We start from the raw sequence: 20,302 nt of genomic DNA on the forward strand, positions 1-20,302 counted from the left end.
TGCTCAATTCATTCCTCCGCGATTGCCGAGATTGATCTCCGGTCTGATCGCGCACACTGTGCATAATTACTCACTCGCGTTCGCATGTGCGTGTACAGTACGCGTTAAGAAAATTCTCATCGCAATCGTCGCGCGCTCGGAAATCGGTGTGCAACGCGTTGCTTATTTCTCGGATATTGCTGTAATCACAAGTGGTGCGCGGAGAGATGTTTTACTTTATTTCTAATTGCTATTTATTTACTTGGAGAACGCGTCTAAGCCAGTTAATGGCAAGTGCTGGAGAGACGAAGAAGAAATCAAATAAATGAAGATGATGAACGACTGCAGCCTACTTGTTTACTATTTTCTCTCAAGAACAGTCTGATTGGATTTTTTTATAGAATTAAAATAAACGAAACATACAAAACGCAACAACAGTACAAAATTTGTTTTCATAATACAATTTAATAAAATTAGCCTGGAATGTTTCACTCTTAAATCAACAAAAGTGGAGCAGATCTTGAGTTAATTTCCATTTCTCGTCCACAGGTACAGGCAAGTGAGGCTGTGTTCCTAAAATAGGTGGTTAGCCTTGCTCAAAAACTGCTACATTCACGGCTATCTCGAACGGCGCTAACTAAAAGGCTCTTAATGCCGAATTATCCGCTCGATTGATCCGCGGCGAAACGTTAAATGTGCAGAATGCGTGATTGCAAACAATCATGGTTTGAGTTATGCATCTTCATCGAGTGTGTGTGTGTTTAACCTTTCACGAGCGGGCGAATGTGCCACGTAATATACGAGAGCCCGCACCTTTCGACTTCTCATCGACACTTTTAACATTTGCATTGTGTTATAAATAATCACGCGGCCATTCAAAGCAAATTTCGGTGACTCACGACAAGGAGGTCGTATTAAACACTCTCGTCTCGAGTGTTTGTTTCACTCTCACAATACATAAATGCAGCCCGAAATCGCCGCTCAGGGAAACGACCTTGATCCATTCAAACAGGCAATTATGCTTCGCTCGATTTCTGCGGTTTGTTGTAAATTCCGAGTTATTATTAATTTTATAGCAGACGCTCCACACTGGAGTCGTTCTTTGGTTGTTGAGTAATCGATTCGCATTGCAACGAATGACGAAATTGCAGTCCAATTAAGACTTCTCAATGTCCATTAAAAATATCTGATTGAATAAATATACAAGAGAGGATAGCAAGCATTGACATGTCTTTCAGATGGAATATTTAAATTGAAAAAATCAAACATTCTTTAAACAGGGAAATTTAGACCGCATCATCTTGCGCTTCCAGGTTTTCATTGAACCATCAAATGAATTTACGGTGAATCATGCAATCATAAGCTACTTTAACCATAATCAAAACCATTTTAATTGGCCGAAGTCCGTGGAAAACTACGTATTTAAATTCGTTTTAAATGTTTTTTGCTCTAAGATCGAATTTTTTCAGTTAAAAAAGATAAACTGACAAGGGAGTGATAATTATTGAGAGATATTATCGATTTTATTGTTAATCAGTAGCCAATCGAATTTTTTGTTTGAATAATAATATTTTTGATCGATTATCCAAACCGAATAGATTTCCTTGGGATGATAATATATCAGCAAATGTTGCAACTTTTATCATCTCGTTCAAAATTGAAAATAAAAAATAATTAATTGCTTGTCCTGCTCTCAGTGATTTGCAAAATAAAAAGGAAGCAGTACCGTAATTCAGAAAATTGAAGGATTTTCAGAGGGTTTAAAAATAGCATTGGATTCACAGTCATGCGAGAATTAAAATCATTCAACTTATTCCCAAATCAGTATTTCAAAATTTTAAATACATGGAAAATAACGGTAGTAAAATTATGTCTCCATTAATAAAACCATTCTACAAATAAAATACCGTCTATATTTCCGAAGAAACTGTCTCGTTCGCACAAAAACACTGTCTAAAAAAAAACATTATTTGGTTTAAAAAAATTCGCATAAAATTTAGAGCCTATATAACCATAAATAAATTACGCCTCGTACCCGACTCTCTATCGAAATCCAATTAGTGACAGCTTAATAATTATATACAATTCCTCTGCTGATATTAGCTCACAATCAGATTATTTTTCAGCTGAAAGGGATTTCCCTAACCATCGTGTCAAGAGGATTTAAGGCCAGGAAAAACCATTACTATTTTAATTCTTGGTAAGATTTTACAAACCGTTTTATCGATTTACTAAAAGCATTAGTTTCTTTTTGCTCTGTAAAATTTAGCGAAGAAAAAAAAGGATTTTAAAGGTTTCAAAAAAACAGTAATTTCAGAGAAGCGATTTAAGTGCTATCTTAATCTCGACTGGCACTCTTGTAAAACAATGGACACTTGTTAATCCATTAGAGTCGGTTCATCGATCAGGCCATTTAATATACGTGTTTTCTCCTTTTTTTATAATCTCTCCTGAATGCGATTTGCGCGATGCACCTTTGCGATTCGCTGGGTGCATGCAGATGCAGACGCTTCTCTCGGCGATAGTTTATTGACACTTGGCTGAAAATGGGCTGCTGGCCATTCATGCTCCAGCAAATCGAATCGAATCGTGAAAAGAACTCGGCAGACGGTCTCTGTTCCAAACGGCTTGGCAGCAGCTTTTGTCCCAGTCACATCTCTGCGGCCACAGCCATCCTCTTTACTTATTTTCTTTTACGTTTGTGTATTATTATTTCCAGCATTATTCGATTTTTCATTGCCAAGCACGCCGCGCTTTGTAATGACCACGTCTGGACATCGGCGTGAGCTAACTGGACCGTTCACAACTGACTGCCTCTGCAGCAAAGCGAGGCCGCGAAAATCGGCGAATCTGCGCGCATTTGCTTTTTCCTCGACCGTGGGCTTTCAGCTCAAGTATAATTGGTTCGTGAACAAAAGTTTTCCTTGCGAGCTTCCTGCTAAAACCGATTACAAAAGTATATTGCGCTCAAAGCCTGTGGCGTGAGCAGCATTTACCCTAGTCGTCAACCATTCGAGTTAAATAGCCCACAACAAAATTAAAATTTTAAATTAATTACTCACAAGTAGATGAATATGATAATATCTATGGCGTTTAATTAAATAATTATTTATATTTATGAAATATCACAACAAACTGATCCGATTGACACAGCCAACACGCATTTGGAAGCTAGATTAGATTAAACTGCCTGGGAACACAAAATAAGTTAGGATTAGGTGCGAGCACGTGACTACATAAGCAGAATCAAATTTTCATTACTAATTTGTTGCTTACGGGACAATCCAATGTTAACCCTATTTTTTAAAAAAAAATTTCGTGGTTTCGTGGTTTAGAATTAAACTCAATAAAAGCAATTTAAATTTTGGCGAAAAAATTTACAAAAAAAAAGAAATGTGGATATCCTAGGAGTTGTGAACCAGTATTTGCTAAACGATTCAAATTTTCTTTTAAAATGCCAATTGAGAAAGATACAATTATATAATAATTTATCCATTGCCATTGATAGGTCCGTCGGAATTTGTGAGCAAATTGTAACAAATAATAATACATGGCTAAAAATTAAGTATTCAATATTTTACATCGCTGCTTCTGCAGTTTTTTGCTAGTTCTGTCCACGCAGTCGTGACCAGCTTTTCCTTAAAAACTATATATTGCACTGATAATAACAAGAATATCTGTGTAGATATAGCAAGTTAAAAAGCATTTAAAGTAGAGTTTCAAATTACATTTATTTTAAGCCACTTTTAAATACAATTAATTTCAAAAGTGATTTAATAGAGTTATTTAAATTCAAATTACGCCCGTAAGAAATAATTTTATACATTTTTGGGACCTAAATATAAATAAAAAATATAATAGCGAGCTCGGCATACGTTGACTTGATTGTTCATCTACAGTCGTCAACACAAAGTGATGGCGGCAAAGCTTTTTGTAACAAAAACATGACATTTAAAGCATATCTAGGCACAAAACAGTTGTTGACTACTAGTAATCAGGTCGGGTAGTGATGTAAAGGTTTGCGATAAGGAGTAAATTGTGATCGTATGACAGTACATGTTTGCGATAATAATAAGAGGCCGGTAAAGCGATTAGCGTATAATTGAAGCTGTCGTGAAAGTCATTTAAAAACAATTGATTTTTTTTCATGATTGAGTGGGTGCGAAGCAAATATCGCTTACGAATCTATTTTTACGTGATAAATCTCGTAGCAAGTCGCTCCGTATAATTTGTGTCACTCCATAATCCACGAGGAGATCTTCACGTTGACCAGTCACTATTATTATCGCGGCACGTCAATCAAATTTGTATCTTTATCTTGCACATGCAGTAATTTTCTCGGGAGAAACATGCTGTCCAATCTCCCTCGTATTCCCAAATAGCCGGTGATGCGAATTGAATTAAAATCCTGCGATAGCAAAATAGAAAATAATAGTAGATAAGAAAAATTGCGTCCGGTTGTGCGAATTCCTTTTGAAGAAACCATTCAGTGCGAAACTGACCCACGTGATGCGTTCTAGCAGGCAATTGGGACAATGCACACATTAATTTTCACTCGCTGCCTGGTTGCAATGCACGGCACGCAAATCAGACACGCCGCGCGCGGCAGAGGCGTGTTGGCTCGATTCCTAGCAATGAACTTTCTACGGCGAAGACAGAGAAAGTTTTTTTATTGTGTCCTGCACCTGAACCACTCGGTCAATGAGCCCCGTCCGTAGCGGCAGCGGCAGCAGATTATAATTTCAAGTGCAAGTTCAAGACGTCTTTTAATTGACCACCGTATCAACGAGGAATGATAATTGTGGGGAGTCATGTGCATAAATTATAAAGCTATACGCTACGAAAGAGAACGAACGCGCGCGAGCACGCGGTTCCTATATGTATGTATTTATCCCGCGAATGTGGGTCAATGATGCGAAGGCGAGACCTTGGAGCGCTCGCTCGTTTATTTCGGCTGTTTTTTGCGAATCAGGTCCGCTCAAATGGCCATTCCATGCTATAGGGTTATAGACCTGCCTGCCTGTTGATTCGTTCGGTTTCAGAGCTACAAGGTTGTTTCCATTTGTAAAAGGTCGTCGAGTGTATTTTTTCTCTCTATTTGCTCTCTGAATAAAGACTGTTCGCATTGAAGATGCTGACGCTTGTTCCTGATGCTGCGAAAGGTTAAGAAGGAGGAAGCAAAATGCGGAGGTCGTTTATTTTTTATTCAGGGTTTTTTATTGCAATTTTCTTCACTAAAATAATAATTTATCTACATACTATGGCGTGGGAGAGAATGCATTTTACACATGTTATACGATATACAGATTGAAGTTTTACACCAAAAAAGCAGCTGCTCACTCGTGACATTCACACGCACGCACAAGTGAAGTTTCACGTGAGCTGCTCTCGGGGTGAGCCGCTAAAATGTCGCGATCAAGATCAAAAATAGAATCAAAGCATGCTGGTTCACGCATGCAGAGTCATCTTCTTTCTTTAAATATAGGAATTCATCATTTCATGCTTGTAGTAAATCACAGTGTTTGTATCTCTAAACAACGCGTACTCGCACAGTCAATCGGTGTCTGGCTCTCACTGTTTCGTTCGTTCACTCGCGCGCGCATTCAGTCAGATCAGTCTTGGTGACAAAATTAAAAGAATTAAAGGGCCAGCACTGCGGCGGCGGGGCACATGGGCGCCGAGGCGGAGCGCGCGCGCGCCGCCTCCTGCATCAGCCGCTGTCGGAAGCCCTTGGTGCCGTCGGGGCCGCGCGGCAGGCGCAGCACGTTCTCGGGCAGCGTGCGCAGCACGTTGGGCGTCGTGTTGGACCTGGGGCGCGCCGTCAGCGGGCTGGCCGGCAATGGGAAGTAGCACGCGCTCTGCCGGCGCGGCACGTACGGCTCGGCGTTCACGTACTGGAACAGCGGCGAGTTCTGGATGTTCTGGATGCTGCGCAGCGGGCTGCACAGCGGCGACGAGCGGCTCGAGCTGACGCTGGACGCGGTCGAGCTGCGTCGGCGCGTCAGCACGTCGAACTCTGCGTCGGAGGCGCACGCCGACTCGTAGCCGGCCGACGGCGGCCGCTGCTGCTTGGGCTTGGCGGTGCGCTTCTTGCGCTGCTCCTTGTTGTTCTGCTGGCCGCCCGCGGCGGCCGAGGCGGCCGCGGCCGCCGAGTCGGACTTGTTGGCGAGCGCCAGCACTCGCATCTGGCCCCACTGGGTGAGCGGGGCGGCCTGCGCGCAGGCGGGACGGCGCTTCAGGGCGCACGAGCAGCCGTCCAGGTCCTCGAACTCGACGAGCGCGCACACGGCGGTGGCCAGCTCGGGCAGCGCGGCCACGAAGGGACGCACGTCGGCCGGCACCGGGTTGCCCGGACGCAGGATGCGCACGAGCGCCAGCTTGCCGCACGGCGCGAACAGGTCGACGACGCTCTCGATGGTCGGCTTCTCGAGCGGCAGCTCGAGCGCGACGACGGTGCGCGAGGGCGCGGTGTCGTCGTAGCGCGGCAGCGGCGCGATGCGACGCAACTTGGTGCGCGCCTCGTTCACCTGCAGCATGCTCGAGCCGTTGGCGAGCGCGTGAGCAACCACGCGCCAGTCCTTGGCCAGGTGCTTGACCCGCTTGAAGCTGGAGATGAGCTTGAGCGAGACGTAGCCTTCCTTGTTGCGCTTCACGTGCTTGAGCAGGAAGGCGTCCTTGGTGATGTTCACGTCCGAAAAGTAAAACTCGACCTGCTGCACGATGCGGGCGGCCATCTGCTCGTCGGGCGGTACGAACGCGTCCTCCTCGGCCGGCGCCTCGCATCCGGAGTCCTTGCAGCCCTCCGAGTCGGACGCCGAGCTGAGTTCGGACGCGGTGGAGCCGACGCCGAGCAGCTGCTCGGTCGGCGGCGGCGACGCGGCGCCGCCGTCGTCGTCGTAAGACAGCGACACGTCGCTGTCGGTCGACGAGATGCTGTCTCTGGTGTCCGAACGCATCTTGAACACGCCCTCGAGCAGACTCGTGACCTGCGGGGCCTCCTCGTCGAGCTGCTGCGGCTGCAGCACGATCACGTCACCTGCACTGGGAACGGGCATTGCGGCGGGGCCGGGTGTGTGATGCGGACAAAAATGCGGCCTAGACGCACACGCGGAGTCAAAACCACACTAGTAAGGCACACGGGCGCCGCGGCGAGTGCAGACTACTGCTCTCTGCTGCTGCTGGAGGTGAAGTGTTCCACTGCTGGTGGCTCGCGAGAGTTGTTGCACGGCCCACCCGCCGCCTCTGCCTTATATACCTTGCGCTCCCCCACTCTGCGTCGGCCGGCTCGCTCGCCGCCGCCGCCGCCGCCACCGTCACAGCTCTTGGGACGCGCGCTCGCCCTCCTCGCCGGCCCTCGGCCGGGGGTGGACGGTGGTGCCCGTGACGTAAAAGCAACCCGCCTACGCGGCTTTATTGGATTTGTTCAGTGATTCAATGCGCGGGCGAGGGGAAACCGAAAATAAAACTCAACGAAACAAAGAATCACACTATTTTTCTCCCCATCACGCCACCCGACGCAGAGTGTGCGAAAATTCGGCCTATTTCTGCCACGGCTTGTTTGTTTGGGTCGGCCAAGACGTGCCGCGTGCGAATCTGTTGGACGACCCCCTAAAATTAGCAACAAAGCCACGTTTGCATCTCCGCACAGCGCCGGCGGGACGCGCGCGTGCCGCGTGATTTTCAATTTAGCGGCGCGGCGCCTTTTGTTTATACGCGAAAAAGCGGCCGGTAAAAATCATAAATTAATCCGCGTGTGACGCAAAAGTGAGTTTTCCGTGGTTGCTACGTGCTCGCTTGGGCGATGCCAAGGGCTGCTGCAAGCCCACTTTGTTCTCCGGTGCACAAAACGAGTGCTCAGTCATTACGGAAACGAATTTCAGCTTATTTCTTTCAGTCAGTCGCGACTGAATTAGTCGCGGTGGCTGCGAGATCTCGTTCTTTTTGCCTTTTCTTTGCGTTTTCCAAGATCTTCTCAAACGTTTCACAATTAGCGCTCATTTTCCTTATCTGTGTCGAATGTTGCTCGATTCTTGAACGATTTTGACTCTATCAACTGGGCACCCGAAAAAGGCTGCATTGTCAAGATTAACCTTGCAATCTGTTCCAATTATTGCGTTTCTTTGTTGACTCAATATAGTTGACAATCGGACGATCCGACGAGATAAACCGCAGGTGCATTACAAAACGCATTTAGATAGACCTGCATTTGATCCTTCCGGCCGAATGAGAACCGCAGCAAGGTCGGCTAATATTGATGCAGGAAGATTGCGCCGCGATGTTCTCTTTAAAATCGGTAAACAAATTTTAGCCACTCCACTTCAAGTAAACAAAATAACAAACCGCACATTATTTATTTCTTTGCCACTCGAATTTTAGTAAACAATTTTTCGTGGCGTCGCCCCAATTTTCGCGTCTTATTACCTATAGTTTTGACATAACGCGATCAGAGCTCGCGGTGGCCAGAACATGTCCTTATATGGCCGTGCAGTGCGAGCTGCATAATGCGCACCAGCAATTAGGGGTGCCTTCAAAGGCTTGCAAGCCCCGCAAGTTCTCTAGCTTTCCTCATACCACCTCGCGGATGATGACAGGAATTACATTATACACGTCGCTGCCGGCCCGTCCGACTAAAGCCGGTGTGTTGCTATGCCTCGACAAAAAATTCAGCCGAACAGGTCGATGAGCCTGGGTGCACTTGTGTGATTGCGAGCTTCAGAAATCAAACCGTTCGAGTCAGACCACATTGCTAACACTGGGAGGGCATTTTGCTAATTAGATTGTCACTGTTTCGTTTACACGTAACTTACATGATGAAGCTTTGCCTCAATAGTGTGAATGGATAGAACAGGTCATGGTAATTTTTCTATTATGCCTCAAGTTTATAAAAACGCTGTTATTCGCGCATCATCATCATACCAAAAATGCAATTTTGTTTTATGGATACTACATAATATATCTGTCTCTAACAATAAAATCGTTACAAGCTTTATTCTCATTGAATAGCGTCGATGGATCGACAAAGGAAATCCCAATTTTTATTAAATATCACCTAATTATAATTAAATATTCTCATTGAGTCCAAATTGCTGTGTTGGATAAGGATCGCCTCAAACACATGATGAATCAATCAGATGCTATTTATATTTAAAACGTAGTTTTTTTTATTTATTTTGATGCCGATATTTATAAATAATTGAAACAATATAAGTATATTATTTTGGTTTGTGCCATCTGCACAGCCAAAGCGTGAAACCCGATAAAGATGGTCTGTACCATCATCAGAGCTATTAACAACTTGATAATCAACTAATAATTTTTCATTTTGCATAAAATTAGTGGTGTGTTAAGGAACAAAACATATTTTAAGCTAATAGATACTTACAAATAATGAAAGCTATAATACAAACGAAAAAACAATTTAATATAATTATTAAACTCGTGTTGTGCACATAACAGACAAAGGTGCAAAAGAATACAAAGTTGGTGACTTAAGATAGAGATCACAGTCTGGGTATGAAGGAAATTAATTCGGCTATCTTATTCCCTCGATTTTAAACCCAACAAATCTAACGGATCTGACATAATGCATAATGAGAGTTTTTGTCATCCGTTTCCACTTTGCCTGTTAGATAATCCCAATAATATCATCAGACCTAGTCAGCATGGGAAGTTTGCGGAAAATTGCATCATAATATGCCTTTCATTTATTAATAGTTGTGATTTTCATCAATCATTTTCACGGAACTGACCGGCGCGAATTTTGGTTCGTGACGTGTGTGCGAACTCAACGACCGCAGACGCGGAAAACACAGTTATTTAACATAAATGTAGTGCCAAGCGCAAAGTAAAGCACGCGCACCCGAAAGGAGCAAGTTGCTGGGTGGAGCAGCAGAATGAGTGAGAGTGGTTTGCCGGAAGGAACCGCGGGCGCACAACGCCGGTCGCTCTTGACCCAATTGGCGAGGCCGAACGCCGGTCTGGCCGCCCGAGCCTGTTTTTTGAGCTCTCCGCTCTGCTCGATAATTTGTTTTCAACCGAAAAACTGCGAAAAGGGATCTGCAAAGTGGCCTCGGGAGTTGCTTCGGCAAAGGAGCGGTTGGCAATGACAACGCCAACCACCTCCCCAGGAGAGGAAGGAAGTCTCCGACGGTATTTTTCTCTCTCGCAGCCCAGCGCAACGTGGCCTTAAACGCCATAAGACTACACATGCAAACCCGATCCGCCGGCTCTAGACCTTGGACGCTCAGGTTCACGTCTGCAGGTTAATCCTCTGGCTGCTGCATCTCTCTGCGAATTCGCAGCCGACCTCGCTCTTGATGCAGATCTCGTTGCTATTGTTGCAGATGGCGAAATTCGATAATTTTGCCTGCCCGCGTGTGCTCGCACTTCATTAGCTCCCCAAGGTGCACACTTTTTTGCGGCAGATAAAACGAGGCGTTGGCTGCTGACAATGTGCGTGAAACATTATCCTCAATTTTTGTCAGATAATGTACTTTGGCTGACCTCTAGTCTGCTCCTTGCGTCATGGGCGTCAACTTTTCCTATAGCAATAAGCAGTATATTGAAAAAGCAGCTCTGTTCTTGAACTTCCCCCAAAAGAAACCATCTCAATATTAAGGCCATCTCGAAATTCCGGCTATTCTCTCTGAAGATTATCTAACGCACTTTTTGCGTCATATAAAACATTGGAATGTGGTACAATTTCATAACATTTTTTTAAATTTTTATTTAATCTATCTAAATAATAAGATAGATCTGCAGGTGAATTAAGTTCAATTCATTTTTATTTCTTCACATTTGGGAAAAATAAGGTCTATAATATGATATAATTTATGATTTTTACTAGTCTGGGCTCACTTCGGCTTTGTCCACCAGGGTAGGGTTTTATAGTCACTTGTTTTCCTTAAGTTTTGCCCCTTCTTACATGATTGATTTATTTATGACAAAGTGTGAGAATGAACATCCAATATTAATTCAATTTGTCTTTACTGAAACTCATAATTATTAAATTTGCTTCTAATCTAGCCATTCGCCACAATATAGCCTTTACAAAATCATCATTAAAAGCCACATCCCAGCATAAAAAACCTTTTGCATATTTCTTTCTAAATTAATAATTTCATTTTAAATATTGATTTCCACTATGAAAAATATGTGAATGGATTAGGGACCCATGAAAGGGCGCATTCCGGAATCACTTGTTGCATTTGGAGCACGGAAAGGGAGAGTTTCTGACAGCAACACTTCAGCATAAAGCTGCACTGAGAACCTTACGAGTCATGTACGTGTGATCGTATGATGTGACTTCAGAGCACTTTGTTGGCTTGCTTGTGTAAATCTAGCTGACCTGCAGAATATATCACTTTCCCCGCTTTTTATTCATGTTGGTTACATATACGGAGAATAAACCATTATTCAACGACTTCTATAGCATCAAAATTAAAAATATATAGCAATTTTTCATCGAACGTTTACCTTCGTATTATGCTTATTTTCTCACGGCAGACTTAAACTCTTCTTTTCAAGTGCTGTCCTACGGCAGCATGTTTAATTTCAGGAAGATCGTCTTATTGAAATTTAAAAAGTAGAGAGACAGACTTCACCATTTAAAAATCGCAAATAATTTGCAGCAAAATTTACCGACGAATTTCAAAGCTTTCGCCAGGTTGCCTTTAAAACTTGTTAGAAATTTGGCTCCAAAGTTTGCATTCTAATATAGCGGCGAGCACTGTCTACCTATTGAAAAAAAGGTCTTTTGCCAGGAAAAAAATTAAGACGAGCAGTCAAAATCAAGAAAAAATGTAAATTTAATTTACTACTTTCATCCGTTGTTTAAAGTAGAGTAATTTAATAAAAATTGGCTGTTACATAAATGCAGTCGGAGAAGGTCCTCTACAATTTAAATATTCTGCTGGTTTTTAATCAAAATTATTCCGGTTTCCCTTTTGACCTTGCACGAGAATTATATAGACCTCATTTGAAAAAGTGACCTCGTTAAACACGAATTTTGTGGGAGAGCGTGCAGGTTGACAAGCTGCTCTCCGCAGGGTCGGTCTCGATCAATATCGACCACTTCTTTTTATTCCCGGCTGCCCTTTACTTTGCTTCGCCGCGACAGACCACTTCCTGCAGCCGCAGCAGATCGTTTGCTATTGTTGTTGTCATTCTTACTACTGTTACCTCACGATCGCGCGGCGTTTAATTGGCGAACCCTGGCACGAGCGTTTCAAGTTGAAGGTTGCACGGCCCAAAATAACGCGTAGTTGGCCCACAAGCTAATTATTGTCACGGCGCGCTCAATCGCGAGCAACCTATTGATTAGCTCCGCCGTATCTGTCTCGATCGACGAATATATATCACCAATTCTTCCTCTTAGAAAAAAGCACTCGATACTAGTTACCACTGGGTTTTCCTCTTTCTCTTGGAGAATGTAATTTGCGTCAATCAAAAATCGATTAACTTTTGAGTCATCCCTGCTGATGATATCATTTGGTGTTCAGCATAATTCTAAATTTTGCGAGTGAAATAAATAGCAGATCTGATTCTTGGGTTCGAAATTTTGATAAGAAATTAATATTTTCATATTTTTGCACCTGTTGCCAATAACCTCCTACAAACTGCATATCCGTAATTTTAGCACTGGAAATAGTAATTATTAAATTCAGTCGGCAGTTTTCTTATGAGCATGTAATAGCTTTGAGTGAGTTTTCATATTCAAACTTTATTTATTTTATGGCATAGTCATACATGATGTAATTCTTCTCCAAAATGCAAGCTATCCATTTATAAATACACACACACACACACGATACTAGGTTATACATTATCAAAAAATTAATTACAAAAATAAATATCAAGCGATACTACATTTTTGACGTAAGTCAAATATGTATCAACATCATCAAATTTCAGTTGATAAACAAACTTGTGCAGCGCTTCTGTGAACTCTTTATACCTAGGCTCTAGGCGAAGCGGAATTGGTAAAGTATTGTAACAATGTGTTGCAAATTGGAATAATGAATGCACTTTTAGTAGGTTGGTTATGATCGTCCACTGCACGTGAAACATCTGCAATTGGAAACAATAGAAAATGAACTTATCCCATAATTTTTAAAATCGAGATCAGTCCAGGGTGACTTTTATAATGGAAACAAGCATTTCTTATTCAGTAAAAACTGCAGTTTATTATGAATGTTTTCCAGGGTGTTATGCGGAGCACTTTCGTAAAGGTGACGGAATGGAATACATTATCCTTTGTATTTTTAGTGCATTTTTGCATTTTCTGTTCAAGTAAAGATATGTTCTGTGGCCTTTCAATTGATAGTCATTTATGTAGAGGTCTCAGTAGCCGCATGATGTTAGGCAGCGACTGGCGCAGCTGACAAATTTAAAATGTTTGGTAGTATACATACTCAACGGCCCGATGGTTCGATTTGTTCGACTTTTTTACCGGCGGAAGGCATTTATTTGTTTTTTTATTTATTCACACAGCCATTTTGTGACACACACAACTAATTGCGAGTCTAACTGATCATGGCATAGCATGCGCTAAATTAAATTTCAGGTGGGAACTGCACATTTTTAACTTTTTTGAAGAGCTGACTAGCAGAGGAAGGGTGTGTATGGGTTCCCTTGTAGAATGAAAGTGCGGTTTTATTTCTTTACTGTTATACCTATATCGTAAACTTCTGCCCGTGCAAGTCAAATTAATGAGTGCATGTTTGCTAAGAACTAATCGTTAAACTATAACCAAAAAACATTTTCAATGCCAAAAAAATGTTGTAATTATACAGTTGACCTATTGAATAACCGCGCGGTGACGGCGATCGAACAACAGGAATTTTCAAGTGGGCCCTCGCACAAGTTCAAATTAATTAAGTCGCGTGAGCGAGGTGCGAGTATTTCCGCGTGATTGCGATAAACGCCGCGGTTCCCGCGAGCGAAAAGGCAGGAATAGCAACTAGGCGCAGCGCGCGGTGCGAAGGTTGCACTCTTTGCCAGCGCTAAGGTCAAGACTCAGGTGGCAATCTTTCCGGTCGTCCCCGCGATATGGGATGATATTTATCTGGTTCGTTGACTGTCACACGAACACAAAGTGGAGGAAGAACGAGCAGTGCAGCACTTCATAAATATATATGCACATATACTGCGGGTTTGCAAGCGTGCCGGCGCTGTTTGTGAGTAAATCAGCAGCGTGCTCTCGGTATTCTATACGCACTGGGAGCCTTATATTTATTTGCCCTCGGTGCTTCTTCGAGCGTGGCGTAATTATTACTGCAACGACCAGTGTTTTGCTGTGAATCGTGTATCGCACACTTCCGCTTCTTGCTGTGCGCTTATGCATCTGATCCTTTATGCATGCGCACAAACCACACTTGCCTTGGATACGTAGAATAAAGTGGAAATGCCACAGAATGAGCAACTAATCAATATTTGTGCTATTCATATATTATTCTCTGCTAGCGTTCTTTGATGAAAGTTTTATCGTTGGCGTTGGAAATTTTTACAAAACAAATTTTAGAATATATATAAATGCGTATAAGATATTTTACAATTTTTCACGGGAAAACGATAGATTTCAGACATCATTTGATTTTTTGCTACAAATTAGGACTTCTTTCACATTTTTTAAGAATCTTGTCATGGTAAATTAGCCTCAATTAGCTCCTTGAAAGACTAAAATTTATATGAAGGATCATCTAATATTTTGCTAAGATAAACTGATGTTTGAGAAACATAATTGTTCTGCCATTATTTATTGTTAGTATCATATAACGATTGAGTCAGTCTTTTGGTCCAAATTATTCTGCATACAAGAAGTGTCATTTAATATTAAACCATAATTTTACAGTTCAAAAATATGTTTTAGTTTTAGTTTTCAAAGCTCAGAAAAAACAGCCGATTGATTGCAAAATGATTTACTAGCAATTTCTTGCACAGTCATTTGCTTAAAATTATTGCATGAAAAAACTAGTTTTTTAATACTTTAACCACACACGTACTACTTCACTTGTGAGGAAAAACGCCAAAACAGCAACTATTGACACACTTATATTTAAATTAAATTCATTTCATACGGGCAAATTGACTGAAGCATTAAATATTCTTCAATAAAATCGCTTCAAATTGCTGCGGAGAAGGATACGGGTATCTAAAATTCGACAAGGACACAGAAATGAATCTGCTGCGCATCCCTAACCATATCAAGGTTATTCCGAACAAAAAAAATATCCTCTGCAAGCATAGAGAAACAGCCCAACGGAAATTCTGAATGAATAATCTTTTTTATTGTGGTGCCGCATTTTGCACGTGTCTCCGGCGTGCCCAACTGAACACACTGCGTGTTTTTCGCTAACCTTCTTCCGCCGAAAATGCATCTCGCCGTGTTTACTTCCTCACACGTGTGCATCTTGGCTGGGAGAAAAAGCGCCCACTCATTTTCGTCTTGTTTTTCAACCTTCCGACCACACAACATTGTTTGCTGCCGATTTGGCCTAATCCATGGAGCAGAAAATCACACGCTCCACGACATGAGCACGTGGGGATCTCTTGTTGGTAAACAAAGTCTGGTTCACGCTGTAGGCAGCACACTATAAAATTAAATGTCACTTTAAAGCTTGTTTAGATTGGAAAAAACAGGGGTGCGGATTCATTTGTTTGCTTCCTGGAAGGAGGAAATAGAAAGCAAGCGGCTGTTTGTTTGTGTTTATCACTCATATTTATGCAGAAGCAATACATGCAAACTGCAGTTCATGGATGCACCTTGAAAGCGATCGTCCACTCCTCACCGTTTCCTGCAAACCTTCGCCTCATCAAATAACCTGATCTAGCAAAGACGGCAAATGCGTAAACACACAGGCTTCATAAACATTTATTCCAATAACAAATTATCTCACAGTGAATACATTGTTATTATTCAGTCCATAACAGCTAATTTGCATTACTAAAAATAGTATTGAATTTCATGAATTAAAAATTAAAGAAATTCTCACTTGTGGTAGGTTTCATTTTAAGACAGATTCTAACAATTAAACATCGACCAATAATGTTTTTTTATTGTTCACGATTAAAACATTACGACCACAATAAATATTATCATTGAAAATAATCAAAAGCAAAAAATGATTAGAAGAAACTACATGGACCCACTAAACAAATCATTGAGTCGACGTTGTTACGTCACTGCCACCTCGTTGAAACCAAACCAGTTTTTTTCTTTGATCTCTCTATTTTTGAGCCAGCTTCGACGCCAAACCTAATTGAGAGTCTAAAATTAAATAAGCTCTTTTGAATTCAACGAAGAAGAAGAAGAACATTTTTTTTCAATTTTTAATGAAAAATATAATTTGAAAATCTTTGATATAAAAAGACTTCCTCGCCAATGATAATTTGGCCTCATATCTGTTGTGCTCTCCCTGGCCAAAACTGTTTGATAAAATTAAACAGCTTCACCGGGGAACAATTTTTAAATGCGATTCTGTAAACCAAATGCTCACTCTTGTTCCCCGCAATGAACAGGAGAGCGTCTCTAAAAACTTAATGCGCGTGCATAATTGAAATGTACAGTTGTTCGTAAAATAGTTGCACGGTTTTGCACATAAGAAAAAAATGATAGGATAGTTGAAGTCTAGAGATTTCTATTATACACATACGGATTTATTTGATCCATTTCATTTTATCGGCTCTGAAGTGTGGCCATGAAAAGTGCGTTACAGCATTCTTTATCTGACATATTAGAAGCCATTTTCGAGCCCATAATATAGTAACTCTAGGGCTGGGCAAAAATATGCCACCTTGCTTACACAGTTCATAAATATCTAGATAAAAAATATCACGTTATGGCAAGTAGCGAAGCCTATATTTTCATTCAATAGTAAAAGGATTTGTCCAGAATCGTATTAAGAAAGTTGCACAATGAACAATGAATGTCAGTCTTCTCTGTGCGAATTGTGCAATTTTAAAAAGATGTAATACTTCTTGCTCTCACAGCAACTACTTTTGATCTCAGTCAGTCAGCCCAATGATAAAAATCGCATTATGCAAAGTTTTCTCGTCTCTCCGCAGCATTGAAGTGTCAGTTTGTAAGCAGCGTTATGAGTTATTCTCAAATCATCACACTCGCATAACATGTTAGGTCTATTTATCATTATTAAAATGGCTAACAAGGAAACTGCCGCAGGTAAAATATTATGAGCAAGAAGTAAACTCTTCAACTATTTATCAGGTCCTTGCAACAGTTAAATATTGAATTTCAGGATTCGCCAAATCTCTCGAAAAATCAAAAGGTTTATCAATGATTTTTTGCTTGATTTGGATTTCTATCGTTGCGATATATCCAACTTACAACTATGTATATAGGTATCAATACGATAAATGCCATTGAAAGCAGATGCTTTTGTTAATAACATAATTTAAGAGTTGAAATTAAATTCAGATTCCCTCGGTGCATGGCAAGCTTTATTTTTTGTAGGTTAACGGACAAATCAACAGCTCACTATGCAAACAATATAAAAAATTGAGGTCGTGATACATTTAGGTGTACAAATTGTTTTCGAACAGTAGACACCCACTTGTTAAAAGACTGTGCATACCGGCAGAATGGCAAGTTCAGTGTAACCTCTCTTCCGTAAAGCTAATCTACAATCCAGTTTGTTGATCGTTCCTGAACAGCAACGGGAACTCAAATTGAAGTGAATGCTTATTTTACAAGAAATGCCAATCATGGTGCAGTGTGCAGACTGTGTCAGGCTGCAGAGCGTGATTTCAGTCAGTTTACCGCAAATCCTGCCACTGCTGCGAGCGAAAAAAAGGGAAAAAGGTGACGCGAGACAATGGAGAAACGGCCGGGAGAAGAAGTGCCGAGTGTGCGGAAACACTACTTCCACCAGGCTCGCGAGCATGTGTGTGTGTTGGCGGGTATAAGGTTGGCGCGCTGTAAATTATCCGTCAGCAGGGTCACAGAATCCTTCAAGGCGAATCGCCGCCGCCATCTGAGGGTATTGTAACCTGAGAGTGAGTGGAAATAACGCACTGCACTGCTTCGCACTTTCTGCTCGCTATATTTCTATCGGCGAACGAGACCTTGCCGCGCAGAAAATAAATGCACTACACACCCTGCGTTGCGAGCGCATCCATCGCATTGTACATACGCGTGTAATTACTCCATATATGACTTTTTGTTTGATTGAACTGTAATGGTGATTATACGACGTAAAACGACCGCGAGCAACGACCCCCGCGGATTGAGATTGGAAGCTGATCCGCAGTACACATGCATTTTTTCCAATTCCGCGCACATTGCTGCATCAAGTGCGCGGAGTCCAGTTACTGACAGTTGGAATTGAATTGCGGATTCACGTGCAAGTAATATTATTTGTATGTACTAAGAAAAATGTTTTTACCCTGTGGGTTTGCTGGAATCCGCATGTGTAATAATCGTGTTGGTCAATTAAACAAGTACTTTTTCTGTTTAAAGAAATACATTTAACTGGCACACGGAGGAAAGTAATGCTCTTACTTTTTCTACATTTTGCTACTTTGCATGCCAGGAAAATAAAAGGCCAACCACCGAGAGGTAACGGAATTTCCATAAGCTCACGTCTGCATTCAAAGATCTAATAATTATCCTAATTAGAAAAGTGGCAAATAAAGAAGTAAAATGAGCTAAACTCATCAGGATTAAATATTCCTTGTTGCAGAAAATATAATGGTAAACATTTTCTAAAAAAAGAAGATTTATGATTTGATATTTTCACTCAAGGAAGGCATTTCTGATGATGGAGAGGTTGAAATTGTATTTTATTATTCTCGACATGCTAGTCATATATTATTATGAATAGGGTGCCAGTTGGAGACAAATAAAAGTTCAACTTTCAAACAACGAGGAAAAGTCCTACTATTTACTCTAAAAAAAAACATTTAATTAAGTTTAAGAATTGATACAACAACGAGTAATATTTGCGAAGAAATTTAATTGATCGTATTCAAGGTGCTTTTGTGAGTGAAAACACACGCATTTTAACTTTCAGAGTGCTGCTAGGAAAATGGATAAGTAATTTCACCAAATTTGTTGGGTGTGTCAAGGTGCAAAAACGCCAAAGCTAATATGAATTTCGGTTCAAAGGTTTGTTTTTTAGAAAGGAGCGGAGAAGAAAACAAAACCTTGCTTACAAGCCGAAAACAACAAAGCCAATTTGATTCATCAATCAGAGTCATCTTCTCTTTTTTTTGTTTGTACCACGTGCTGGCAGCCTTGCCTAGAGTGAAACGAAAACCAATTTTTATTCTGTATCGCTGCAAAAAACGCAAAGGTCCGATCGATTGTTATTATGCAACTGCTGCACAGGTGATTCACTCTCTTTTCCTTCAAGCTAATGCAAAAACAAGCATATCAGCTCGCGGGGATTTTTCATAATTGCACTCTTGAGCGGGAGAATAATAAAAAGAAAATCGTGCACTGCTCTTGAATGTGCGTGCAATATAGGTAAAGGTAAAAAGGAAAGAAAAAACAGATTGCCAGGGTTGGGAACTGTAGACAACATCAATTATTTAATTGGTTTAATTTTATTTTAATCAGTATAATTGATTCTTCTTACATTTAGATTTGTGTGCGTGTTTTTAATTGATTAAATTTTGGATTAATTTTTGGACACTGACAATTATTTTCTGTCCATGATCCTTTCAAACAAAACAGTACAAAAGTCACTTTCATTTTTTAAATTTCAAGGATTTGCTTATTTTGGTGCCCGATGTGTTGATCTAAAATGAGATTGAGACAAAAACATTCCATGCAAACGAGTAAACAAACACGTGGACAGGAAATTGTAATCAGTTAAATAATAAATATTTTTGCAGTACTTACCTTTTTCACACAAAGCATATTATTTAACGTTATATGAAGACATTGAAGGACAAAAAAGATTAGGAGCGCTTAGAGTTCACAACCCCACGATATAATAGATTGTGGAAAATGAGCAGCTGCTTTAGATTGGCCTGAGGGCTGCTTTTGTGTTGTTTCTTTGAGACCCTTTCTTTCTGTCAGCAGCACTGAACAGTAGGTGACGCAAACAAGATCACCGTGGTGTGTTTGCAGCGACCTCGGCCCATGATCTCTGATCCTGCGACAACGATCACACCACTCTTGATTTCGCGCCGCAAGATTTTCATGCGCTGCCGCGGACTTGAGAGATGATGCGAAGTTTGGCCGAAATTTCCTCTTCGCCTGGTTTGCGTCATCCTTAATGACGTTTTTTGTTGTGTCGCGGCATCGGCTGATTTTCGCCCAGCCGGAATACACAGTAAAAATGAGTAATATATTATACTA

The 20,302-nt window shown here is 41.4% G+C and overlaps 1 protein-coding gene across 1 annotated transcript; it reads right to left on the reverse strand.

Moving 5' to 3' along the window:
* Positions 1-5,173: 5,173 nt before the first annotated feature.
* On the reverse strand, positions 5,174-7,217 carry Achl (Achilles). The gene has a single exon (XM_065478953.1). It carries the CDS (start codon positions 7,032-7,034, stop codon positions 5,619-5,621), a length of 1,416 nt encoding a protein of 471 aa, XP_065335025.1. The 5' UTR covers positions 7,035-7,217; the 3' UTR covers positions 5,174-5,618.
* Between the last annotated feature and the right edge of the window lie 13,085 nt (positions 7,218-20,302).

This window comes from Cloeon dipterum, chromosome 2 (genome assembly GCF_949628265.1).
Source record: "Cloeon dipterum chromosome 2, ieCloDipt1.1, whole genome shotgun sequence".
NCBI lineage: Eukaryota > Metazoa > Arthropoda > Insecta > Ephemeroptera > Baetidae > Cloeon > Cloeon dipterum.

Bases quoted from the DNA above. Each gene is read 5' to 3' on its own strand.
- Achl (XM_065478953.1), bottom strand. From the start codon at position 7,034: ATGCCCGTTCCCAGTGCAGGTGACGTGATCGTGCTGCAGCCGCAGCAG.